Here is a 27,003-nt window from a genome sequence, read left to right as displayed (position 1 = left end):
GACTCCAAGTTTCATATGATGCCATGCAGTATTTAAAAGAGTACGTAATAGAGAGACCAGACATAACTCAAATGCAAAGAATGTATTTCAAATAGATAACAGACCAAATACCAGAACATTATCACAGGCTTTATTTTCCATTTTGTAGACACTACTTGCATGGCCAAAGCAATATACAAATACTAGAGAAACCTATGTACAACAGCAAGATGCACTGCCACTAAAAAAGCAGGTATTAGACAAGTCTGGCTAAATCACTTGAGCCAGACAATACACACAGGAGACTTATTGAAAGCTCATCTGGTAATGGCTGCTTCTTTAAAGCCTAGGGATGTCACTCTATGACAAGTAGCTACATTTCATCATTCTTCATGCTCAAAACCACTAGAACTATTTTCTGTTCTGTTCTATATTCTGTCCTATGACACAGACCAATGGCAGTAATCTCCAGAGAAACAAATTTCCAAGGAGAGCTCAATATATACATGGATTATAAATACATAAATAAATAAATAAATAAATAAATAAATAAAGGGCATGTTCTATAGTCTGTTTCTGCTGACATATGTGCAGGATGTATACTAAGAAACACAGCATGCCCACACACTGTGGCATAGCGCAAAGGTAGCAAGTAACTTAAATGCTTTTTCCAAATAACATTGGACAGTATCTTATAGCTATAGGGTACATAACATCTACATGCAGTGAATGGGAGCTATTGTTAAAATAACCTACTGAATACCTACATATCAGTTAATGTAAACAAGGGCATTACCTGGCTTTCTCCAAGGTTTATCCTCAAAAGAATCTAAATCTACTTCCAGAAGTGGCACACCATTTATACTCCCTGGTGCATCCAGATCTACCCCTTTAACTTTTGCACCTGTGAAGAAAAGTTAGAGTTAGAGCTTTTTGCCTCTACCAAATAGAGTTTTAATACACTTAAAATAGTAATAAAAAGTCAGATTTATCAACAAGTTTTGGAAGTGAAAATCATTTCCTTAACCTAAAACAATCTTTTTTTTTTCATTTTTCCTAATATTACTGTGTCAATATTTTCTTACCAGAAGATCCATAAGTTCGTCCCCCTCCTGTCTTAATATTGAGATTCACAGGTGCTGCTCCATAACTTGAAAGAAATCAACAAAAAACTGAGTTAGACAGATAATACTCTTAAAACAGAAGAAAACACAAAACAAGAGTTAGCTAGATCCAGACACAAACTGGACCCAGGCTCAATCGCCATCCTGAACCTCTAGCTTTCCAAGCTGGTAACACTGTAAAGAGATCAGCCTAGGAGGAAGAGAGTGTACCTTTCTATGCTCAGTAGCAACTTCTCCAACTAATAAACAGTTGTGAAGCAAGTCCCAGTCACTCTTCCTGAGTTGAAAGGATAAAGACCTTCACAGAAACAAGAATGGACAGAACCAGAAGAAAGAAAGGAAAAATGCAGTTCATTTACGGATACAGATGACACTCTGGGGATTAGAGTAAAAACAAAATAAATAAAAAAGGAAAGGGGATCCTTTTCTATTTTCATAACTATTCCATTTAATCCGTACAGAAGTGTAAAATGCAAGCATTTCTCTACAATGATTACTAGTTTCAACGTACTTCTAGCAAATCACCCATTCTTGTGACTAACAGAAAAGTATGTAATATTTCATTTTCTTAAACACTTGAGAGCTTTATTCATAAGAATGTACTCAGAAATCTTGATACTGGACTGATATTACTACCTTAGGAATTACAGTATTGTTCATCTGGAACACAGAGCTTGCTTTCACTACCATTTGTGTATAACGTAGTTCATCCTCACAGGTGGTACAAACCCATAAACATAATGAGATTAGCATGTAATTAGAAGGCAGTATACAGTTTACAGTACCACTTCCATGCAGTTTTAGTTTACATTCAAGTACAATCAGTATAAACCTAATACAAAACATTTAACCTTCTTGATCTGCTATGCAGTATTTGTGCATGACTTTGTCAAACAAATCTCATGAGTGTTTTTTCAAACAGCAGTTGACTACTATATGAAAAATCATTTAATCCTATAAAAGGAACTTTTTATCCTGAAGTTAAAATGAACAGCGACATCGAGTTTGTTTTAGATTACTGCCTTTCCATGAACTTTCTGTCCAACTGGCACAGAAAAAAAGGTTTTTCAGAAAACAACAATTTCTACATAAAACTTTCTACTCTCATTGCATTTAGCATCATCTGCTCACTGTTTTCTGTATTCTGGAAAGCACACCAGCAAATACACGAAGACTATAAATCTAGTTTTGCTTTAATCCCACAAAATTTGAGATTGCTGCCTACACCACAAGCATACTGCAAGTTACTGAAAGCAGACAAATAAAGAACTGAAAGAACTGCTATTTTTATATTACCTTTGCACAGTTAGTTTAGGGTATGTAATACTGAAAGTTTAAAAATACTATGTTTCAAAAACAAGTACATCACCTGCATTCTAAAGTTAAGAACACAGTAATATACATGAGTCAGACCTACCTGCAGACCTGACATAATTCTAATAAGAACGACGACTTTTTAATAAGCATAAAAACATTAGGATTGCCAAGACAAACAAACAAGCAAACCACTTCCCTCAGCAAGCTTCCATGTAATGAAAAATAGCATTTAATAATCTGGGGTAAAAATTAACACTGTTTGAAAGAGTTCAGTGAAAAACAAGTCCTTTATCAAGAGAAGGAATACGGAGCAACAACAGTAGCAAAGAAATTCTTACATAGTACAAAAGCCCAAAGTATGATGTTGAGAAATTATCTCCAGAGACTGGCAGCTCCATCCGAAGTACGTTAAATTCTTATTTGAGCACATCAGTAAAACTTGAAAGCATTGAGGTCTAATTAGAACTGTCTCCACTACAAAAAGAACTAAAGAGAAATGCTTCTAATGTTCTCCATGGTTACCGCTCTACCATTTGCACAGAAATATCACTGTCACACCAATGACCCTAAAAATGTCATGTAACAGAGCTATTCCATAATTAATAACAACACTCAACTTTACAAACTTAATACTATTATTTCTCAAAATCTGAAAACAATTTAACTCATGTAACAGCTCTTAACTCATATAACAGCTCTTCCATCATGATATTTAATTGATTGTTTCACTTTTTTGTTTTCAAAGCTCTATATCCTTAAAAACATTGTTAAAAACCTGAAAAAAAACCCAAATCCAAACTAAATTGACACTAACTATGAATACAATTTGCCGTTGACTAGTATTAAAGAGCCTGAATTAATAATTACATGCAGCCTTGGAAGTTCCCCCAGTTAATATTTGCAAATAACTTACCCATACTGTGAAGCTCCTGTTTTAATATCCCCTATGGTGACTTGAACATCATCTTCATCATCATCACTATCACTATCACTGTCATCCTCAGCCTCTGCCACCTTCTACAAAAGAAAAAGTAATTGCTTAGACAAAAAGCAGTCACTTACCTTTATAGTGGAAAAATAATCCAGTCAAAACTATCTGTTCTAGAAAACTCTGAGAGGAAGAACTCCTTCTTCTAGACCTCAAAACTGAGTATCATTAAGAGTACACTTAGGAGGCTCATCTGATGAAATGCTACAAGTATCTGAGACATCTGAATCAAAAAAGCAAACTATCTTTAATACTAAGGTCTGTTTCTGAAGCATGACATTTCCTAAATAAGCATAAAATAGCTTCCACTAACATCCTTCTTCCCTCCATCTAGCTCACACATACTGGTTTCACTCTTGTCAGTCAGTAAAGAACCTTTATATGCAAGACTAGCCTCTTGCCACCCTCAATTACATGTCCTGAGTAACTGAAATGTTTTTCCAGTTGTAGACACTGTGCTTCAGAAAAATCTATTCGGTTCCTAGCATTAGTAACCTATATAAAATACTTGAGATTTTCAGTGGACAGGGTAAAAATACAGATACAAAAGCACACTGCATGCTGTTCTGGCCCACAGCATTCAAGCTTGCTGATAAATAAACCTGTCATGCCAGTCCATACCAACAGTTCTTCTAGTCCAGCATTTCTGGTTTGTTTGGTGTTTTGTTTTAGTTTTCCAATCCCAGACCATAGAGGAGAGAAAAAAAAAACAACAGGGCAAATGCGTATGATGTTCCACCCTAACACTCTTTCAGCTGCTGATTATTATCAGGTCAGGGAATTCCCTAAGTCAGTTATGGTTTGTCTTTTTAGTAACCCCTAATAGGTCCTTCTGTCAAGTACTTGCCCAGACTTCCCTTGGACTCATATAAACTCCCAGCAGTGACACTCTCTGTAGCAAGGAGCTCCATAGTACTGTCTACTGCATGAAGATCCAACCTCATTTGTTTCTTTCTTTCCATCCTGGCTCCTACAGTTTTCATTTAAAAGTTACAGTTCTCATACTAAGGGACTCTGAAGAGTCAATCCCTATTTATAAGGTCCATACACGATTTTGTTAGCCTCCATCATATGCTATATATGCTTCTCTTCCTGGTTGGAAGGTCCTTATGTACTCAGCCATTCCCTGTATGGAAGCTACCTAAACCACTCTTCCTGCTCTTCTCTCAACTTTTTTCAGTTGAAGTCTTTACAATAGCACACAAAATTCAGGGTGCAACTGAACCATGAATTTATGGTGTAGAGACATCTTTAATCTTGTTCTCTATTTATTTCTGCAACATCCCAAAGTTTAACTGCTTTTTAGACTCCATACTAGCATGTAACCATCAGTTTTGTGGATCTTTTTATGTATCTTAGTGTATCTAAGTAGCAATGATGACCTCAGAGATCACCATTTTATTTGTAAGACTCTTTTCCTCCCATGAACAACACTCCTCTTTTTCTACACAGAATTTCAGCGACCATTTATTTAACAGTCAGTTCTTCAGAGACAGTCCTTGAATAACTTTCTAATATCAGAAAACTTGTAATCCCACAATTTGCCCCTTTTTCTAAGTAATTTATAAACACACTAAACAGCACAGGTTATGCACAACATTCCAGTGAAGCCCCAGTGGAGGTGATTCTCCTTCACTGCCTAAACTGAACTTAGGCTTTTACCCTATGTTTTCTATCTTTTACATGCCAATTATCATGAGGGACTCCTCCTATAGCTGCTTACTATTCTTAAAATCCTTTGGTGAGGAACTTCTTAAAAAAAATCTTTGTGGAATCCAAGTGAACTTTATCAACCAGATCACCCTTATTCACATACTTGTTGAATCTTCCAGCAAGAGTCTGAACATATCAAAGTCAAGTTGATTCTGTCCAGGTAGTCTGAAGTTTTCCAAGCATACCCGAGCTCTAATCCCTACCTACTGTACCATCTCTAAATTTGTGTGGTACATAAATTAGACAAAAATAAGAAGTTGTGCAGAAGATAAGATATTGGAGTACAGTTCATTCTTGCTATACAACATTAACAGAATTTACATAACAATTAAGAGTATAATCTAGGGGGAGGTAGGCTATATCAGTATAGATATCCTGTAAATGACAGCTGAACACAGAAAACAGCCTTCAATGCTGCACAGCTGAAGAGAAAATGCTCACCAGTCTCCCACACCCACTCAGCAGAGAGCCATTAGAAATACACTGAACAGAAAATAAAATTTTGTATGGAGCAACAAAAGCCAATTTCACTTATAAACAATACTTTCTTAGTTCCTTCCTCACAGAAATAACCTCCTTTTCTTACTGAACCAGCCTGAACACCATCCATTTTTCTAGGTTGCTGCTGACCCTTCATATGCACCTTTTAACACAAAGTTCTCAATTCTGATGATATCCTAACAACGCTAGGCTTTATATAGCTGAAAAACACAAAAGAGAGGCAAGTACAAGGGAACTGCAACAGTGAGGATTTTCAGAAGTATTTTAAAACTAGCAAGTCTTCTCCCTTTACCTAACACATTAAACTTACTGCCCACTTACAGGATTAGCATCAGCACGAGTCTTTGGTGCACTTAAATTAAGAGCTTTTCAGTTGAAACAACTAAAAATAGGGTTTTGAAGTTTTTCCCCAACTTTAAGTAGTTGTATTATCTTTCATAAATAAAGTATTCGACTTACTGGAAAAAAAATATATATATTTTTGAAAGGCTAGTTCTTAAAATTTTCACAAATATGAGAGTTGTTACTGCATCACTACACATCAGTAGTAACACTACTATTTTTTCATAGAAGAGATTTAAACCATTTCCATTCACAATAAACTGAAGCTTCTCCAACACTGCAACTGTAAATTTCATTTCCTGCTCCATTCCTTCACCCTACTAACACTGAAGTTCTGACATACTGCACATAGAAGACTACTACTGAGCAAGTCTGTTTTTTTGCCTCTGAAAGGCATGTGTAATTCAACTCTTAACCCATATTTTCACACAGTTCAGCAAATGCTGATTGTTTATCACACACAGAAAGACGAAAAATGATCAAAGGATTTTATTTTCCTATCAGTGAGGAAAATTACAGAGTATCATTTTGAAAACATGTTTTTAAGAAAACGCAGCTATCTTGAAGCACCACCTTTCACTGCAAAATAAGGGAAGCATTATTCATCTATTTTCTATAAGCTGGATTTAAAAAGCGGATTGCAGCTGAAAATTGGATTTCTTCATTTAGTAACTTCTACAGAGTTTCTGCAGATAGTGTCAAACACCTTTCAGAAAAGAAAAAAAAAGCAGCATACATTTATGCATTAAATTTAATGGTAAGTCCTAGCCAAATTATGAATACCCCATACATCAAACCAAATTAAAGCAGTATTCCAAAAACACATTTAAAACTACCGTTTTCACAACGCCATTTTCTGCAGCTTCCTCTTCATTTCCAGGTGGGGGTGGAGCACTTAAACAAAAACAAACAGAGAAAGATGAAAGGAGGTATCTATGCACATATTATCCCACATGATGAAAAAAGCCTTACTACATCATTTTGGAAAACACCCAAAGTTCCAGCTATCTTCTGCATTAATTAAAATAATTTATAAATTAATTTCTACATGCATGTAGCTTCATATTAGCAGGATAATATTTATCTATCAGAAGTCATACTAACCAGATGTTCACAGAATAGAATAGTTGCAAGTGAAAAGGCACTACACCTGGATCCGCTTTTGAAATCAAAATGAAATGTTTCATAATATATGAAGAATAAGTTTTCTTATTTTTTGCCCCTGCAGACTTTTCAAAGACATAATGGAAATTAAATAAATACCCATAGGTAATGTTGCACTGAATTAAAATTCCCACATCTGCATTGTGAAATTTTCTTCCACCATATGGAATAGCTACAATTCAGTGATGAATTCAATTACATTTTAACTGCAGACTGAAAACTGTAAAAGTTTTAAAACTACTGGTCCATCTAAAGTGAACAGCACTGTCAAACCTATGCAAACAAGCTGTGCTTACCTACTGCTACTTATTTCACAGCAATGTTTTCATTTCCACAGTTCCATTAACTGTTAGGATGTTGCACCACAAACAGCAGAGTAAGCAAGGAGCCATTTAGAAATAATATTCTTTCACTGAAATAGTATCTCTGAAAAGGACTGAGCAACTGCCAATTTTTATTGAACAGAATGATGTTGATCCCATCTTCTGTTGACAAAATGCCCACTTGTAAGCATTGCACCAGAGCACAGGCACGACCCCAAGATTTAAACTTGACCAATTCACTTCATCACTCATTAAAATGACAGGTTAGCTACAGAACCTGTATAAAACCTCACAATTCTTAAATATACCTGGAAAAGGCCAAAACTAACAGGCCAGAGACCAAAACTTTTAACAGGTAAAACGTCACCATTCTAAACACAGCTCATGAGATGCATATACTACTATTTGTTTTGCTTTTTAGTCCTTACTACGTATTGAAGCAGCCAAATGTCAAGCCAGTCTCCGCTGACCACTGTTTCTAAAGATCATTTTGGTTGCCAGGCAAATAATTTTCTTAGAACAACAGTAATACTGACAAAAGCACTAGGTCAAGAAAAGGTACCGGGACACAAGGAATCAATTGATTCCAATTGTGGAATAGCTTCCAAATAAAGAGCAAATAAATAATTGGAATTCTCTGTGCTGCATGATCCAAGACAAATGCAACAGAGATTCAGAAAACTGTAAAGTGACATGGAAAAGGTGACAGGAAGCAACTTTATTTCTTATACAAGAAGTAACTGGAAGTGATCGTATCAGTAGGTGCTTCAAAACGAGATTCTATGTTGTCAGGTGGTGGAGGTCATTACTGCTGTATCACTCTTGCCCTGGCAAAATCTGAGTTAAAAAAAAAAAGCAATTGAGCAAGCTTATGGACAAGAAGTCCACCAAAGGTAACTCAATTCAAGAGTTCTTGAAAAAAAAAATCGCTGCTAACTAGAAGCGTTTATAGAAAATAACAATTCATGCTTTCTTGCATTGGCTTCCCTTTCATTAAATTTATCTTGACAATCAATATTTTCCATAGTTTATCAACAATTTTCAAAGGAACATCTTTGTGCTTTCCCTCATATAGCTCCTTATAGCTCAAGCAGGCTGCCCCAAATATTTCCAAAGTTTTTCCAAATTTCCTTCAAAAACTCTCTTACTAAAAAAAAACCACAGCCCCCAAACCCTCAGCTGATGTGTTATGTAACATGCACATCAAACTAAGTGATAACCTTCTACTGCTTCTTTGTATTCTTTCTGTAACTACATTGTAAACTCTCTGGGAGAGGGACTGTCTTTTAATTCCTGATTTACCTCTAACAAATGAAGTCCTGATCTTTTACCAAGACTGCAAAGCAACGAGTAGAGAAATAAAAGACGTCTTGGCATTTTGTAAGGAATTACTGTTGTCCATACAGTTAAAACTTCAAATAACTGTTATAACCAAGCATCCCAATTTCCCAGGTAAAACTGTGTAACAGAACAGCCATGTCATTCTAGCAAACCCAACATACTATGTTAAGAGGATTTTCAAAGACACCATAGTGTGTTCAGGTGCTATGGACCTTCAAGCAGTTGGGAAAAAGAATGCAATTAATAACTTTTTTGTGCAGCCGTGCTACAGGGCTTCAAGTTGTCAAGATGCTCACCTAGGTTTTTCTTCCTCTGGTCTCTCTGCTTCATTTTCATCTACCACAAGAGAAAAGAAACGCAGTAGTTAAGAATAAAATCCCTTAAGACCAAGCATGACAGATATCTTGCCATGATTAGGTTAACTCTTCAGTTTATTATTGAGGCATTTTTATAATATTGTGAAACCAGTAGAGCAGACCCCTGAGCCCTCAGAGCACTCAGTGCTCACAGGTCTACACTGGCAGGATTTATTTACAAGTTTCGTTATGATTTCAACTTAAAGTCCCTGAAGTTGTGAACAAAGTTTATCTTCTGAAGTTTAAGGCTGCTTCAGTACTTTGACGCCGGGAGGCCAGGCAGGGGGTACTGAGGCTCGGCCGCCCCAGGGGTGCGCGTGGGGCAGGAGCGCCATGCGGAAGATGCAGCATGCCTCGACCTGCGCAGCCAGAGCAGAGGGACCGGCAGCCGACCGCCCGTGGAGGAGGGGGCAGGGAGCCGGCACCGCCGCGGTGAGGAGGGGGTCGCTCACAGGCCCGGGACAGCACCATCGGAGGGCCGGACAGCGGGAGGGGACTGAGCAGCCGCCGGGGTGGCGAGACCTGGCCAGCCCGGCTCGGTGGGCAGGTGTGGGCCGCACTTAGACAGAGGCCGGCCTGGCGAGGTGGCGCACGCCGCGGCCTACACACCCCCTCTCCCTCCGCTACGGCTGCCGAGGAAGCAAGTCGGGCCGGCGTACGGGGGAGGTGGGCTGGGAGCGGGGGTCTGCGAAGGTCCGTACCGCCATAGAGCCACTCCTCCTCCTCGTCCCCGGCGCCCCCACCGAGATCCGCCGACAGCCGCTCCACCTCGCCGGTAGACATGGCCGCCTCCCGCGGGAGGCGAGGGCCCAGGCCCGACGGCACCTGGGCCTCTCGCCGCTGGGCAACACCACCGCGCTGTCCCGGGCCTCCGCCGGTGTCTCAGGCCGCAGCCGGGGGGCTGCAGGGGGCTTGCAAGCGTGCGACCGGCCCAACGGCACCGCTCGCGGAGGAACGGCCGCCGCCTGCTCGCGGCTTCCCCTCCCCCGCGGAGTGAGTGACACGCACAGGAAGCGGGCCCGGCCCGGCCCCGCGGCGCCCCGGGCACGGGCACGCGGGGGGCGGCCCCGGCGGAGCAGGCCCTGCTGACCGGACAGCTCTGGCACTGCCGGTGCCCTTTCTGCGCGCTGCCAGGCGCTGGGACTCACCTCAGCTGTGCCTTCCCTAGCCGCGGCGTGCCTGTCAGAGCCGCGTTCACTTCTCCTCGCTGCCCTTTGTGTCTGCGGCTCTCGGCGGTCCTTGCGCTCTTCTGCAGCCCCAAGCGCCCGTTCGTCGTCCCTTCAGCAGGGCTCACTGGCAGCTTGGTGATCTCCGCTAGGACATCCTCGCCCGTCTCCAGAAGCAGGACTTGGCCAAACACATGTACAGTCCAGTGCTGTGCTTCTGCTACTGGAGACTGATGGCAGCTGCCAGTGGGGAGCGTAACCACGGGATAAACACGCTGCTACTTTTACTAGTACTGTCTTAGCCTTAGCTCAGGGACTCTCCCAGCTGGAAGTAATATTTTAGGCTTAACAACTCCTTATAGATCTTTTTTCCCCTTCCATAAATTGCCTAGTTTTATTTTTAGCTCCGGTAGGAGTTTAACATTCATAGTACACTGTGAATATACAGAGTATAACTACACATTTCACAAAGAAATTGCTCTATTTTAAAAGCGGTGGGAAGAAGCAAGCTATTTTTATTGATGATTTTCTCACCTTACATCTGTGAATGCTGTATTAACAACTGCAAGATTCATTAGAAAATTTTTAAGTACAGCAACTTTCAAAACAAGTTTTGACCAGATGTCTATACAAATGGAGTCTTCACTGTCTTAGGATGTTTGCAAAAACTAAAGAAGGGACCCCTTTCTCACAGCAGGACAGCTTGTGAAAAAGTCAAGTATAGAGGGCCTGTGTATATTAGAAACACATCACGACTCTGGGTGGGGGGAGTTGATTCTTTTGAGTTGTCTGCATAGCAAACCTTGGTTTAAAGTTTCATACATGGCATGGCATTTCACTGGAACAAACTACCTTCTCAAAGGCATTTTTTCCCCTTGAAATGAAGTGTTTGTGTGTTGTGTACAGATGATGAAGTATGGCATAATTGGGTAGGTTTTCATCATGCAATTGTGAAGTCAATATTTTCACCCAAAACATTTTTAGACACTTGTTTCTCATAAAATCAATTTGTATTGTAGTACTTCTTACTTGGCATCAGCATCTTTCTTAATTTTCATTCTGGTTTTGTTTACTTGGACATTTAACACACTTCTGGCCAACATTAAATGACGCAGTAGAACTCTTGTTTGCAGATGCAAGAAGAAAGAAAATATGTCTGTGGAAAACACCACAAAGAGAAATCAAGAGCAGGTGTAGAGGATAAAATCTCTTAAAAAAACATCAATCAGAACCTCAAAGCAGTGTTCCTGGTAGAAACCTTTAAATAGACATCACATTGAGCTTATGGTGATGTAAAAATCCATCTTGAGCAGCTTGAACACTGGAAGCTGACTAAGGAAGGCTAAGGCCCAAAAATAGTTGCCAGCATTCCATCTGTTGCAGGAAGGTCTTTACCCGCCTCTGGTTGTGGTTGGACAGGGAGGGTGCTTTGAACTTGTTTCCTGCTTTTCTTCTGGGGACAGAGTGCTGGCCTAGATGGCATTTCAACTCTGCCCTCAAAGGTGAAACCTCCCACCAGTTCCAGACTCTGGAAAGGACCTTGCAGGTTCTTACAGCTGCACAGAGCGAGAGCAGCAGTTAAGGCATGAACAAAAGGCTTCTCCCAAGGCCCTGAGAAGCTAACAGGCCAAAGAAAGAAGATGACATCTTTGCCAGCTGCATAAACTCATAGGCTGCACTCCAGAAACACACAGCAAGATAGCAAGTTTATGGGAACCCTTTAATACAGATCTTTTTCTATCAGAGTAGTTGTAAATTTGCACATAGGATAAAATAAGCTGTAAAAGCTACTTAGATGATTTTGGTTTGTAATTTAACCACTGTGCTTCAAACTGATGACCTTGCTTTGTCTTCTGGCTAGTGATCCTTTCTTTTTCCCACATCAGAATATGCAGAACCAATTGTAATCTACACAATATTTGTAAAGTAAAAAACTTGATTCCTTAAAAACTTCTGCTGTTTTGATGCTATGTCTGAAAAAAAAAAAATAAATCAGTCTTTCCAAAAAGGTAACTAAAGAGTTGGACGAGCCATAATATATTCACCTTTTGTCCATGGCACTCAAGCATAAAGCAAAAGGTCAGAGATATATAATCTCCAGCGTAATTCAATGTGAGGGAAGGATAATTCTGCACAAGTGGTTAACCATCCCCAATCCTTTCTTTGCATGCATCTTTCAAATAAAAATAATCAAGAAGGGCTACTAACTTTCATATTTTTTAGCATCATAAATTTAATGCTGCAAGGTTAAAATAACAGATCAGGGTTAAAACAGCACAAAGACCTACATCTGAGTTTGGAAGAGGGACGAATGCATCAGGGTAGGAATGAGCAGAGAGCAGACTGGAAGGATTTAATTTCATTACTGGAAATCTGGTGATTTCACGTTACTTATGTTTGTCAGTGTTCTGAAACCAGCTGAACCTGCAAGAGACCTAATATGATCAGTTAAAAGAGTGGATGAACCAATTAAAGTATTTATGTAATTGCTGATAATCCCATTATGTCAAAAAAAAAAAGCTAATTCTGCACTGAAGAGGCCTTAGTGAAATACTACACATCACAGATTTGCAACTGAGCCATCCATTCTCTGGGGAGAAGAAAGTGTAGATACATATTATGGCATGTTTTTTAGCTAGCTTTGAAGCTGATTTTGAGATCAAGAGCTTTTCAAAGGAGAATCACCGAATAATAGAGTTAACCAGGTTGGAAAATACCTTTAAGATGAAGTCCAACCAACCATTACCCCAGGACTGCCAAGTCTACCACTAAACTGTATCGCTGAGGGCCTCACCTACATGGCTTTGAACACTTCCACAGACAATGATTTCACAACTGTATATCATAAAAAATTTATTACAAGAGAACATTTCTTGTTGCTAGCTAACACAAGAAATACAGTGAATGGTGATGGAAGTTTCACCTTTCCAGTGCTGTACATTTAAAACAGTATCATCAAAACAGTTGTTTTCATGGTATAAGAAAGACACCACAGCCACACGATGTGGTAGTGACATAAACAGTAACACTGATTGGTTTAACATTTACCCGGCAGAAGTACACTGCCTGTGGAGGAAAACGTCAAGTAAACCTTAACTGTCTGCGCTCAGATGTTCCCCAGTACTGGCCAAGGCTACACACTGCAGTGGCATTCCTAACACAGACTATAGGTGAGAGGAACGTTTTAACGCCTGTCAGCATTTGGCACTGCCCGCAGAGGGAAGGGCCCCCGCCCTCTCCCAGAGATGTATCCCTGTTGGTGCTCTCGCGGTGTAACAGACCTGAGCGGGGGTTAACCCCAGCGGACACCAACCCCAGACCGGGTAACTGCTCAGGTGAGATCCCACGGCTCAGCCCCTCAGCAGAAACAAAGGCCGCACCACCGCCGTTAACCCACCCAAGCCTCACAGGTACCTCGCCTGACCCCCGCCGGCTCCGTCAGGGAGTGCCCGCCCCTCACGCCGGCCGACAGCCAACCCGAGCCCGCTACGTCATCCCGCGGCGCCGCCGGCGCCCCACGCACGTGCGGTGTGTTGTGGCTGTCACCGCTGCCTGCGGCCGCCATGGCGGTGCCGGTACCGGAGCTGCAGCGGGTGTGCCGGCAGGCCTGGGAGCCTGTGTTTGCCAGGGCGCGCCACGCTGTCGTCTTCCTGGACGCGGCGTCCGCTGAGGCGCTGCACTGGAGCTGCGGCGGGGCGGGAGAGCTGCTGGCGGCGGGGGCGCTGGCCGTCCGGGCGCTGGCCGCTGAGGCGGCGGCGGCGGCCCGTGTCATATTTGTGGTGAGAGGGGGGCTGCGGGGCGGCACAGCCGCTGCCGTGCGCAGCGTGCTGGGTCGGGGCGCCGTGCGGCACTGCGTGCTGGTGGCCGGCGGCGAAGAGGAGGGCAGCGGCCCGGCCGAGCTGGAGGAGACGCTGCAGCGGTGGATGGGCGAAGGTGGCCGCGCTGAGGTAGTGCTGCGGGGCCCGCCGCTCCTGGCGCCTGTCTCGGCGGAGCTGTGCCTGCTGCCCGGCCTGGCGGCGCTCATCCCGCCGCTGCCCGGCCCCGGCGAGCCCGGCCCCGCTGAGGTCGGTGTGGGCGCCCTGCCCGCTGAGTTGAGGGCGACGGTGCGGGCCCTGGTGGAGGACCTCGACGCTTTCTTCACCGCGGTGGGCCTGCGGGAGGAGAGCTTCGCAGTGGGGGCTCTCAGCAGGGTCGTTGCTGCTGAGCTGGCAAGCTATGCCCCAGCCAGGAACAGGAGGAGGATGGCCACCAACAAGGCCTCCATCGTCTTCGTGGACAGGACATTGGACCTCGCTGGTAAGAAATCCACTGCTGCTAGGGGCTGTCATCCCCACGAGCTCACATCTGGTCCATTGGGAGGGTTTCAGATAGTTGCAGGAGAACTAGGAGCATGTTTAGCACCATGGTCGAGGTGGCTGTTCACGCGTTCTTGTTCCCCACTGAATCATGGAAATAGTGAAGCAGAAGGCTCTGCCAGAAACAAGGGTTTGTTTCTGCACTTAACTATGCTGTTAGCAGTGCTTGTGTGTCATCCCTAGGTGTGAGGGAAATGGTGTGCATGTTTCACATTGTGCCTTTTGGATATTGTGAAGCACTGGTGTGTGTACTTATAAATCTTAACTTTATACTGGTGTAAATATATATACATCTTGTATACACTTAGCTGTTTATATATGTCTGAAAGTGTCTGTGCATGTATATAGTTTTTATATGTTGTGCTTTACACTTGGTCTTTGAGTGAAGCAGTTGCACATGGCTGGTGGTGTTAACTTGGAAAACATTATGTTTGAGTGAAAGCAATACAGAATTGTTTACAGAACACTTTCTGGGAAGCAAATGAGTGTAGGAATGAACCATATGGTAAATTTAATTCTGCCAATTAATGCAGAATTGATGCAGAAGTTAAGAAGTATAGAAAGTGGTGTGAGAGTCTACTGGGAAACTGTCAGAAGGAGAATGCTTAGTACTGTAATCAGCTGTCAAGCTTGTAAGTGAGGTAAAGTCTTTCAAGCTGGTAAGATGTGAAATCAAAAGGGCAGAAAGGGAAGGAGTGGTTGAACAAGTTGCCAGCAAGGTGGTGGGCCATTGACCCAGGAAAAGTTTGGAATAACCATCTTTCAGAAGAAACAGTAAACTTGAATAGTAATTGATATGGGAGTAGCTGCTTTTGCTTATACCATCATGTATACCTGCTGACATACAGTGTGTGGACCAGGTTCTGTTTGCGTTACCTGTACTCAGTAATTCAATGATAATTGTAGCAATAGTACTCAATAATTCAGGTCATAATTTTGCCATCACAAGCAAGTGCTTGGCACAGTTTTGCACCTGCAGCTCATCTGTTTATGAATTTTGTTCTGCCTTTTCTTTACCCCCTTAATCTTGGCCTTGTGTATCCCTGCACTGCTGTAGGATTCCTAGCTCTCAACAGTGCACTGAAAGGCAGCGGTGAATCTGGGTGTTTAATGTTGCACTGCAGGATGATTGCTGGGAGGCCTGAAGGAGTGTGGGTTTGAAACGAAACCATGAGACAAATGTCTGCTTAGGGTGGGAAGAAGTGAAACTGGACAAGGATTTGTGCACTTAGGTGGTGGGAAGAATTCAACACAAGAAAGGGAACTGGAAATTGTGGGTAACAGGTTGCTGCCTGACAAGGAGACTGTTGAGAAGGCATGAAGAGAGATAATTGGTACCAGCTTAAATCTGGCAAGTGAAGTCTGGGATCTTGTACTCAGCAGGAGAAGGGTTTTTGGAGAAAACATCAGGGCTGTGATGGGGCAGCTTGGGGGGGGGGGGGGGTGTGCATCAAAGCTCTTGAAATAAGGATGAGAAATTAAAATATTAATTTTTTAGGAATATACTCTTTTCAGTAGCTGAAACTGAAACCAAGATCCTCTCATGCAGCCATTCTTTTGTTACCAACAATGGTCTACAGAATTCATTGACAAGTTTCATTCAAGCCTTCTTATGCTTTGGACATGGTACTGTACTCTTGCCATTAAGTACAGTGCAAATTTAAGGAAGAAAGCCCTAGTGTATTTCAGAAGTAAAGCACTGTATGGACCTGAATTTAGTGCCACACAGGGAAACTTGTTTCATTGGTTTACTAGTACTGTAAAAAATATGTAAAAAGAACAGTGTATCAGTTATCAAGAGGTGGGAAATGGAAGAATTAAGTTGTACCTGAAATCTTTATTTTCTCAGGTGTATTCAGCCTTTTATGTACTCTTTCCCTTGGCGTGCTACCTCTGACTTTGCTGCTTGGCCTTCATGTGAGTGTGTCTGTTCAGCTTTGCAGTTTGTAAAAGCTGAAGCTTCCTATTTGCAAGTTTCTGGCTTGGTGTTGGCAGCTGGGCCATTGGATTTATTTTTTTCCTCAAGCTATGATATGTATTTGCAGGCAGCAGTGTAAAAACAAGCTTTGTGGGTTTTTGTGATTTTTTTTTGTCTTTGTTTATTTGTTTGGGGTTTTTTGTATTGTTTTGTTATGTCCAAATACCAGCTCAGTGCAGTTGGAAGTCTTTGAGGTTGACTGTCATTTGCAGCTCATTTCACGAAACATTTTAAATCTTCCTTCTCTAAAGATGCAAGATTTTGGATTTGATTTGTAAATGTCTTGCTGACTCCTGAATCTTGTCCAACAGGTGGGCTGCACATGTGAGAAACGGTTACCTATCCATGAATTATGAGAATGCTTTCATATTCCAAGCACTTCTAAAAAAACTTGGAAGCTCATTAGGGGTGGGTGCTGGGGTACTCTGATTAACTCAGGCTACTGCTTTGAAGCAGGTGACTTTGAATCACTACCAGGCTGTCAGGAGGTCAGCTGTTTTCTTATTCGAAGACCTGGATGAAATGCAGATGGTAGTTCTAGATGATTGGGTGGTGAGGCGCTGGAATGGGTTGCCCAGGGAAGTTGTGAATGCTCCATCCCTGGTGGTGTTCAAGGCCAGGTTGGACAGAGCCTTTGGTGACATGGTTTAGTGTGAGGTGTCCCTGCCCATGGCAGGGGGGTTAGAACTAGATGATCTTAAGGCCCTTTCCAACCCTAACTATTCTATGATTCTATGTCTACTGGAGATTCATCTGTTGTCTTATTTTTGGCTCACATTCCATTCTTATCTAGAGCAAGTAAGGTCTTAGGCTAGAATACCAAAACAGTTTCTTGTAATACCATTTGATTTCTAATAGTAAAAATCAAAATGTCTCAAAAGTGCCTTTTCTAGTGCTGCAATTGCAAACAACTGAGCTAAGGGAAAATACTAGTGCTTAAATATTATTAACTTTCCACTTCAAAGAACACATTAAAGAAGTATTAAGTACATTTTGGTAAAGCACCTGTGGTGCCAGTGTCAAGAAACTGCATTGTCATTGTTGTGACAATTACTAAAAAAAAAGTCACATAAAATGGCACATTATAAAAAAAAATCTAAAAATCATAAAGCAGCTGTGACTTAGCTTTCTAGGTTACATGAAGCAAAAAGTCTCTTCTGAGCTATTTAAAATTTGGATTGAATACTTTGGATTCTGAATACTTTCTAGAATTTAATTTTGTGTATGTGTGTGTGTTCAGCGTTGCTTATGCATGGTCTATTTAATGAATAAGGAAAATACTAAATTAAGATAAACAGTTTCCTTTTTGCCCTGTGTGGCATAACATTCATCTGAGCTGTAACAGGGATCATCATCTTTTAACCTTTGCTGCCCTCACTACAACGGCATGGATTTGACTGGGGATGGCATGGATACTTCCCGTTCCTACAGTGTAGTATCTTATGGATAAAGCAGTGCCCCGGTAGGTGGGACATGCGTTTTTATGTCCTGGGGAGACTGCAGGCTTTGTATTTCTCACTCTTGCTCACTTCTTGAATTCTGGTTGTATAAAGCTTAGCTACTGGTGCAGTCTCCAGCCTGTATGTATGTGTAGTGCTGCTTTTGTTTGCCTACTTATTGTTTTAAAATTCGTTACCTTTGCTTTAAAAAGCAGAATCTGTCCTCCCAGCTAGAGTGGTGCTCTGGCAAGTGACACTGGTTAAAGTCAGAGCTAATTTTGGCACCTTAATTCCTCTTTGTTTTTCTCCTCTAACATTTGTGCCCCTAGATATGTGCATTTTGATACCATACTGTAACCCCATGCTCCATGCGTGTGTTTTTTAGTCACCACCTTGCCAGCTTCACACCAACATGAAGTAATTTTTCCAGCTTCCCAGATTTCCCTTTTTGTTTGTAAGCTCATTGATACCTTTCAGATATTGGTGCTCAAAACAGCTTGATGTGTTTCTCTTTGCAGTCTCTTGGTGCTTTGCATTGTTTGGGATGTGAGCTGTTGTAACTGTAGAAGATAGTGAGGTCTCACCCACTGGTATGTGCGGGTGATTTTGAAATGTGGTAGAGCGAGCAAAAGACAGGAGAATGAATAGCAGGGGGGAGCCTGTGCAGTTATGTATAGTGTCAGTGACATGGACAGTAGGATTGAGTGTGCCCTCAGCAAGTTTGCCGATGACACCAAGCTGTGTGGTTCGGTTGATACACTGGAGGGAAGGAATGCCATCCAGAGGGACCTTGACACACTTGTGAGGTGGGCTGATGCCAGCTTCATGAAGTTTAACCATGCCAAGTGCAAGGTCCTACACCTGGGTTGGAGCAATCCCAGGCACAGCTACAGGTTGGGCAGAGAAGAGATTCAGAGCAGCCCTGCACAGAAGGACCTGGGGGTGTTGGTTGATGAGAAAATGAACATGAGCTGGCTTCAGAGTGTGCTTGCAGCCCAGAAAGTGAACTGTATCCTGCGCTGCATCAAAAGGAGCATGACCAGCAGGTCGAAGGAGGTGATCTTGCCCCTCTACTCTGCTCTTGTGAGACCTCACTTGGAGTATTGTGTGCAGTTCTGATGTCCTCAACATAAGAAGGGCATGGAACTGTTGGAACAAGTCCAGAGGAGGGCCACGAGGATGATCAGGGAACTGGAGCACCTCCCATATGAAGACAGGCTGAGAAAGTTGAGGTTGTTCAGCCTGGAGAAGAGAAGGTTTCATGGAGACCCCATAGCAGCTGTCCAGTATCTGAAGGGGGCCTACAGGGATGCTGGGGAGGGACCCTTCACGAGGAACTGTAGTGACAGGACAAGGGGTAATGGGTTAAAACTTAAACAGGGGAAGTTCAGATTAGATACAAGGATGAAATTCTTTACTGTAAGAGTGGTGAGGCACTGGAATGGGTTGCCCAGGGAAGTTGTGAATGCTCCATCCCTGGCAGTGTTCAAGGCCAGGTTGGACAGAGCCTTGGGTGGTATGGTTTAGTGTGAGGTGTCCCTGCCCATGGCAGGAGGGTTGGAACTGGATGATCTTGAGGTCCTTTCCAACCCTAACTGTTCTCTGATTCTCTGGTTCTATGAGTTTTTTTGTTGATATTTCAGTGCTGTCAGTAACAGCACTTTTATCTTCCTCTAGCAGTTTTTGTAGGTAGCAGTCAAAATCACAGGAATGTTTCCCCACAGTCACGGCTGTAAGCTACGGTTTAAGTTTCTGTATCATCTCTCTCGCTGTCAGTCAGGCATCATCTTTGCCTCTCACCTGCATGCTGATTGTAAAGTTTTTAGCTTTTTAGCAGATACAAAAAGCACTGTTGAGGTGCTTATCAACGAAGTGTAGCTTTTCAGTTCCTGGGAGCAACCCCAGTGACGAGAATGTTGTGACATGCTTTAATTGTACTACTGCAGAATCCCATTCATAGAGGAGGATGAGAATGAAGGCTAATGTAGGCCAATACGTTTCTGATAGTCTGTTTCTGACTAATAGCTCTTTTTGGATATTTTTGTCTTAAACTGTTTGTAATTTTCTGTTTCATTACATTTGTCATGTTTCTAATTTGGAGTGCTTTACTTGTGCTTTTTTGGTTGCAGCATCTTTGAAGTTGATGCATTGGTGTTATTAACACTAATGCCTTTTTAAAGGAAACAAAACCATGTTTTTTTCTTCCTTACCATATAAGCTGAGGTCTTGAAAACATAAATACTGTGGCCTGTAGAGTACAGTAGTACCATCTTTATGAACCAGGCTTTGACACAGGATATAACTGGTGTTGAAATTATTATGGTCATTTAAGGTTGTAGGCTGCAGCTGTGAGGAGTGATGGCAGCTGAAAATATTCAAGTGATGTCAACTCAGTATTGCAGGTCAGGGTACAGCCTCTGCTGTGGCATGGTTTGTAAAGATTCTGTTGTTCTGGGGTAGGGGCACAATTTTTTATAGTAGTTTTTTAAAAGTTTCAGATGTTAAATTTGTTATAGAGTCTTTGCAGAGGTAAGCAAATAAACCGATTGAGTTTTGCCTGTTTAAAGAAAACCACAGGTGGCCAGGTCAGTGAAGGGGACTTGGAAACAGGGGACTTGGAAATTACATGAGCCTTAGCAGATGCGTACTTCTTATCTCCAAATTTACTGCTCTTTACATATGTTGCAATAGCTGGCTGTGAGAGTTAGGGAATCTGTCATATTTTTCTGGCAGTGCTCTGAGGCTGCTGTGCTTGGCTGTGGGCTTCTGTGCTCCTACTGCTGGTTCTACAAGGGTTTTGGTTTTGTTTGGGTGTTTTTTTTGGAGGAGGGGGAAATTGTGTTGGGTTTTTTGTGTGTGGTGCCAGTTGCCTTGAATGCTTTTGGTCATTAGAAGCTGGTGAGTGGCCAGTTGACTGTCCTCAACAGTGATGAGGAGAGAGGATGTAAACCATTCCCACAGACCCTGCTCATGTCAGTGAAATTGAAAAGCGATTTCCTGTGATTTCCTGTCCTAGTCTCATGAAATTTAACTGTCTTTCAAGCATTGGTTGATTTGTGCAGTTGGTTGGAGGCAACAGTGATTTTTTAAGATTTCAAGGAGAGTGGGGTTTTTTGATTGATTTGATGAAGCACAGCAAAAGCCATTAGCACTAGCAGACCAGTGAGAGCCTCTAAGGACTAGCAGTTGTGAGAAGGAGACCAAGATGGCACTGTCTGATCACAGAAGCAATTCTGAGACTTCCCCCATGCCAGGGAGAAAGGAGGTGTGTTAATAATCGATGTGGGTTTATTTGCATTCTAGGCGTTTCCAGTTTAGCTAAATGTCTTGTCTAGCTAAATGCTGCTCACATGCAGCAAGTGTGGAGAGATAGACATTGCTTCCAGTATGAGGGGGTGGAGGTTCAGAAGATTACCATCTGTTTTCCCTGTCTGTAGCTTAGTGAGTATTGATAACTGCAGTGTGGCTGACAAGTGACTGACCTAGGAAGAAGAATGTAGGGATTTTGGAGAGCAGATGGCTTAGAGAATCACAAAGACAGCCCAGCTCATTTCATCTGTACTTCAGTGGTCTAAATTTGGCCGGGGATGGTAGAAAGGAAAGTTGCTGTCATTCTATGACTATTACAATCTTTGGTGAAACAAATTGATAATTTCAATCCAGCTGAGCAGCCAGGTGTCCACATTGCAGTATGACCATGTGGTGGGCACATGTGCTTTCTTTGCCTTCTGTGGATAGAGACATTGCCAACATGGAGTTTGACTTTACTTTTCTCCTCCCTTGCTTGTCTTTCCAACTTCTACAATTCAGAATAGTTGATAAGCTATGAGGTGGTTTTAAAGCATGGATATCTGGCTGCTGTAGATTTGCCGAAGACAAACTTCTGCTTATCCAAGAGCAGTTAATAATCTGACCCCCCCCTAAAGTTCTTGATGTGAAGGCATTGTTTGGATCTATGAAGCATATGAAGCTACTTCAGCTGTTGAAACAGCGCTCCTCTGTCCTTGGTAATGATGAAAAGCGAGAACAGATGGGGTACCACATGGACAAACTTTGATGGAGTGGGACCAAAGCCTGAAAGATTATGTCCACACAGAAGTTCTCAATCTTCTGAGAGTCAAGCCAGGAGAAGAGTTCTAAGCTTACCAGTGTTTTCCAAGCCCTGTGGTTATAGCTGAAAAACAGCTAAAGTGACAGAATAAAAATATGTTCAACTTGTTCTTGACTTACAGGCAATAAGGTTTCTGGTCCGCCTCTGCAACTTTTTCATATGTAGTATGTCATGGTTTTCTGCTTTGGCTTGGCTCATAGTCTTCATATTTTATAAGTTGATTGTAGCGCCTGTGTTGAGAGTTTGTGAATGGAAAGAGTACTGGTGTTTGAAATCGGGAGACTTGAAGAGACCATGCCAACTGGAAGTTGGAGTTGCACATGGAACATGGTCAAATTGACATTTTATACTATGTAACTTGATTTGGTTTAGTTATTTTGTGCTGGATTTACCTGAGCTGCCCTCAGTCAGTGTAGAAATGATGATCTTGATGGTGACATGTTGCTGACATTCGTTTACTTTAATATTATGCTAGCCATGTAACTTGCATACAGACAGACCTTTTAAGCCCAGTACTGTTAATTTAGGTAGAAAAGTGTAGCTTGCATGTAAGTATTTATATATAAATGTTTACCTAATTTTTAAAATAAACATTGAAGATCTTGTTTAGCAACTTTCTTATGCAAGGAGAAATATTCTGCATGTTCAAGTACAAAGTCATTGAATATCTAACAGCTGTTAAACTAAGTCAAATCCATGCTTTTAAAATGAATCTTTCTGAAATGTTATCAGTGCTTTTAACTTCAGACAGTCCAGAAAAATCAATTTTACTTTTGTAACAAAATATCTTTGAAAAACTTAACATGGTCTTGATATTATGACTACCAGTGTTCTTCTCCTCAAAAAAATGTATTTATTGTTTGCCGCTCAGTTCCTTTAGAGTGGTTGCTTTTTCCTTCTAGTTGTGTGTCTGACAGTTTTGGGGTCTTTTTCCCCCTAGGGGCAGTTGGTCATCATGGTGACAGTCTTGCAGAGAAGATACTTTCTGTGCTTCCCAAACTTCCTGGCCACAAGACTGATGTGATGGTTAACATGGTGGAACTTACAGCATTGCGAACTGAAGATGAAACTTGCAGTATTATAGCACCTGGCTGCTTAGCACAACCAAAGTAAACATTCTTTTCTTCTTTCTTGTTTTAAGATGTTGAATATGTTTGTTATTTCTCTGTGGGGAGGAAAAAAAAGGAGCAGAGAACAAGACTTTTATTTGGAAAAAAAGGAAAAGAAAAATCAAGCTTACAGCAAAACTCCATCTGGTCCTAATTTTGCTGGAATATAGTCATCTATATGTGTGCATTAAGTCAGTAGGCCTGATAAGACTCCCTAAAGTGAGAGATTCTCAGGACCTTTTTAGATATGGGTTGTTTAAATTGCTTTAGCTTGCTGTAATAGAAATCAGTACAGATTAAACACCAAGAATTCTTCCTTGTAACATTTCTTTTTCCTGACAGAGTAACAGATCGTACAGGTAGGTCTTAAATATGGCTTTCTTTTCCCATAAGCTTTTCTATAATTACAAAGTGAGCTGCATGCTGAATTCTTGCTAGAGTACCCCTTAATTTAGGGTTATATTCCTATTTTCAAGCACAGTACTTGTGGAGAAAGATAATTAGGCACAAATTTAGGTGTACTAGCAGCTTCATGAGGGTCTGACTTTTGCTTAAACCTAAAAGCAGTAACTTTGAATGGTTTTCCTTAGCTATATATAATTTGTAGCTAAGACTTTGCTTGTAAAGTACATCAGATTTGATGTTTCACTTCATAAATTTAATTGTCAGAACTGAAACTTTCCTGCAGCTTCTGTTACCATGCAGAAACCAAGAAATGCACCAGGTGCTGGTTTTGCTCCACAAAAAAAATTTACTCAGCAGTGCTCTAGAAATTTTGCTATAATGTTCTCCCATGTATTAGGAAAGAATTTTTCAAGGTGGGCTACCTAATGTAGTTTCTGTTCTTCTGTTTTGACTCTGTTTGGTGCTTCACACCTGCACTCTCTGCCCTCTTCTTCCCTTCTCCTCCCCTTTCCCACCTTCCCCCTCCCCAGAGGTTTCACAGAAGACTTTCCAACATATGGTCTTTATTTTCTGGGAGCCTCCAGATCCTTTGTCATCTTCCACCTCCCACACGTGCTGTGACTGGGTCCAGTTTCTAGGTTTCATGTTGCGTAACTGTCTTCTTCCTTACAAGTTGGAGAGGAAATGTTTCCTCATATAGGTGGACTCAATTGTGAGTTGCTGCTGGTTGACTAACTTAAATAAAATTTGTTCTGGTTTTCTTCTCATTGGCTGCTTTCCAGCTGATCTCTGAAATAGAAGTGAGATGTCCCTAAGGTCTGTCTGCACAGCAAAATGGAAAGGTCATTGCCCACCGTAGACATGCTGTGGTGTGGTAACTGTTGCTTGTGCTAATTTTGTGTAGCTTCCAGAAGTAAGAAAACTTTTGTCAGCATGGGCTAGAGTGAACATATTTATTGCCCTGAGATTGTTTACCTGTGCTACCACTCCATTATTCCTAACATTATTGACACTAAGGAGACTAAAGCTGATGCTAATAATGCCTTCCCATGCCACAATTATGACTTTGCCAATATATTAATGTTTTTAGGAACAGCCAGCAGAGATTTATTGTGTCATAAGGTGGCTAATAGTATATATACTGAGGTTGGTTTGTTCGCCCATCTGCTAGCTAGTGGGAAGGTGTTCTCTGTTAACAGTACAATTGAACTTAGCATATTTTGCAAAGCCTCTCATGGACACAGGTGGTTAAAGTACAGCAAGATTTGGCTAAAAGGTGCAAGTGCAGCAAAATTGGATGACAGCCGCTGGTACCTGGTACCAAGGCAGTGGTGTCATTACCACAGCAGTTTATAACAGCTTCCCCAAAATACCTTACCATTACAAGGTCATGTTACAGATTCTGTTACACTGGGAATCATAAAGAACAGATGAGGCAAGTTTTCATTTAAATAGACTTTGTCTTGCCTTGGAGTAGAGTAGAGGGACTAGATGTCTCTCAGAATCCCTCCTGTGGTCATTGTTCACGAATTAAGCAGCATCATGTGCCTGACAATAGTCCCTAAACTCCAAAGAATGTAGCTCTGTGATGTTCAACCCTGCATCTTTTGCTTTTCCTGCAACTACATAATCATTAGAAATCATTTCTAATTTAAAGTAGGCATTTCCTAACCAGCTTAAGTCAGCTGCTGAAGAGTATTAGAAATCATAATGGTGTCTGAACGTGTGGGTGAAGGTGGTAGTTTCCATTCTGTTCAACAGGACTCTGTTCTTAGTGTTGAATTATAAATGTCAGAATTCATCTCTTTGCGCACATAACATGGTTAAAGTTCTTCTGAAGTACTGAAATGAATGTAAAATTCCCACCAGTAAGTTTCCATGTAAGAAGTTCCATAGAATGCTCTCAGTTCTTCATCAATGTGGTTATTGCCATTGGTAGCTGGCTCAGAAGGGTTTTTTATAATTGAAAACTTAGTCTTGATTTATATTTGTAAATGATGCACAACAAGGAATGTTCCTCTGCTTGTAAATTTCTTGTTTACTTTGTTGAGTGAAAGTGCCAGCACCTTTTGCAGAGACAGGACCAGCAACTTCAGTTACACCCAAATGGAATGTGTGGGAGCACTTTTATGTGAAATTTCGTGATCACCCTGTGGCATTTCACAGGCTCACATACTCAGAATATTTTTCAAATGCTTTCATTATTTTCTCTCAAGTAATATTTGAGCATGCTGTGGTGTGGGGAGAGAGAGAGCTCTGCTCCTTCCACACAGCTTGCTATATTTAACTTCTCTTATGGAATGCCTCTCCAGCAGTAACATCTGGGCTCAGTTACAGAGTTAGCAAACAGAATTAATGAATAATTTATAGCTGGTGTGGTGAAATAAAGCAGGGTTCTTTTTTTCAAATCTAAGGAAATAATGGGCTGCTTTAAAGATTTAGATGAAAATGTAAATGCAGTGTGCTGCTTAAGTTACTGTACTCTGAAGGTGCTCTCCTGTAAGGAAGGGAATTTCTTTAAAAAAAATATCTGTCATAGAGTTCTTAACTTTATTGGTGTTAGTAGCTTCACAATTACTGTAGAGCAGTTGTTTGCGCTACTGTAGTCACTGACATGTTGCTACTCCAGTGTGAACGCTAGTTGAGAGTCAAGTTCTGAGACTTGTGTGAAAATACTTCTTTCACTTTCATATACAGCTGGATATATATATATGTATGAAATTGTTTATAGACTTAACACTAAATGCATCCACTCTTGATCAGAATTGTAGGTTTCTGATTAAGAAAAGCAGTAGCCACCCAGTCCTTTCAAACAAATGATACTCAATAGAAGTGGAGATTGTAATGAAAGCTTATGGCAGAGGTAGTTTTAAAAAACCTGTATTGATTGCAGCATTCTTGCAGGTCTTTGTATTTTGACAACCCTCAGAGTGGTTTTTTTGATTGCTTCCTCCGAATTTCAGCTTCTGATTTTAGGTGTGCATACAGTAGCTTCTAGGAGCTGTCTGCTTGGATGAACATCAGGCTCTCCATGTTTGTGAGCAATCCATCCTGTCCATTTGATAGCGTTTTGGTCACTTTGTTTCTCAAAGCACCTATCTTGTGTTTTTAAGATTGGTATTTTATCATGTGGAAGTATCCTGCTGTCAGTAATGGGTTTATCCTGGTGGAGGTTTATCTTCTGCTGTTTTCTACCTCTTGCAAGCTGGGAGGTGTGTGGAGGTCCCATGGCTCTCTGGAGCCCCAAATGTGGGTTCAGATGCCCACATCCTGGCTGCAGATCTGTGGCATG

The 27,003-nt window shown here is 41.5% G+C and overlaps 2 protein-coding genes across 6 annotated transcripts in view; one reads left to right on the top strand and one right to left on the bottom strand.

Moving 5' to 3' along the window:
* The window catches only part of FIP1L1 (factor interacting with PAPOLA and CPSF1), a 42,159-nt gene extending 31,995 nt beyond the window's left edge, over positions 1–10,164 (bottom strand). For 3 of the 5 annotated variants that reach the window (XM_034064689.1, XM_034064690.1, XM_034064688.1), the window contains exons 1-6: positions 9,850–10,163; positions 9,089–9,128; positions 6,801–6,858; positions 3,334–3,437; positions 1,065–1,129; positions 776–883 (exon numbers count right to left, since the gene is read on the bottom strand). In XM_034064689.1, the coding sequence (XP_033920580.1) occupies positions 776–883; positions 1,065–1,129; positions 3,334–3,437; positions 6,801–6,858; positions 9,089–9,128; positions 9,850–9,931 (457 nt within the window). In that variant the 5' untranslated portion in view covers positions 9,932–10,163. Of the gene's footprint in view, positions 1–775; positions 884–1,064; positions 1,130–3,333; positions 3,438–6,800; positions 6,859–9,088; positions 9,129–9,849 lie in introns of all 5 variants that reach the window. The other 2 variants (XM_034064687.1, XM_034064691.1) reach the window with 2 other exon arrangements.
* Positions 10,165–13,857: 3,693 nt separating this feature from the next.
* SCFD2 (sec1 family domain containing 2) overlaps positions 13,858–27,003 on the top strand; it is a 191,707-nt gene continuing 178,561 nt past the window's right edge. Inside the window, exons 1-2 of the mRNA XM_034064956.1 lie at positions 13,858–14,610; positions 23,138–23,306. Coding sequence (XP_033920847.1) covers positions 13,878–14,610; positions 23,138–23,306 — 902 coding nt within the window. The 5' untranslated portion in view covers positions 13,858–13,877. The remainder of the gene's footprint in view (positions 14,611–23,137; positions 23,307–27,003) is intronic.

This window comes from Melopsittacus undulatus, chromosome 7 (assembly GCF_012275295.1).
Source record: "Melopsittacus undulatus isolate bMelUnd1 chromosome 7, bMelUnd1.mat.Z, whole genome shotgun sequence".
Taxonomy (NCBI): Eukaryota; Metazoa; Chordata; class Aves; order Psittaciformes; family Psittaculidae; genus Melopsittacus; species Melopsittacus undulatus.
This window is presented reverse-complemented; position numbering and strand designations above follow the sequence as displayed.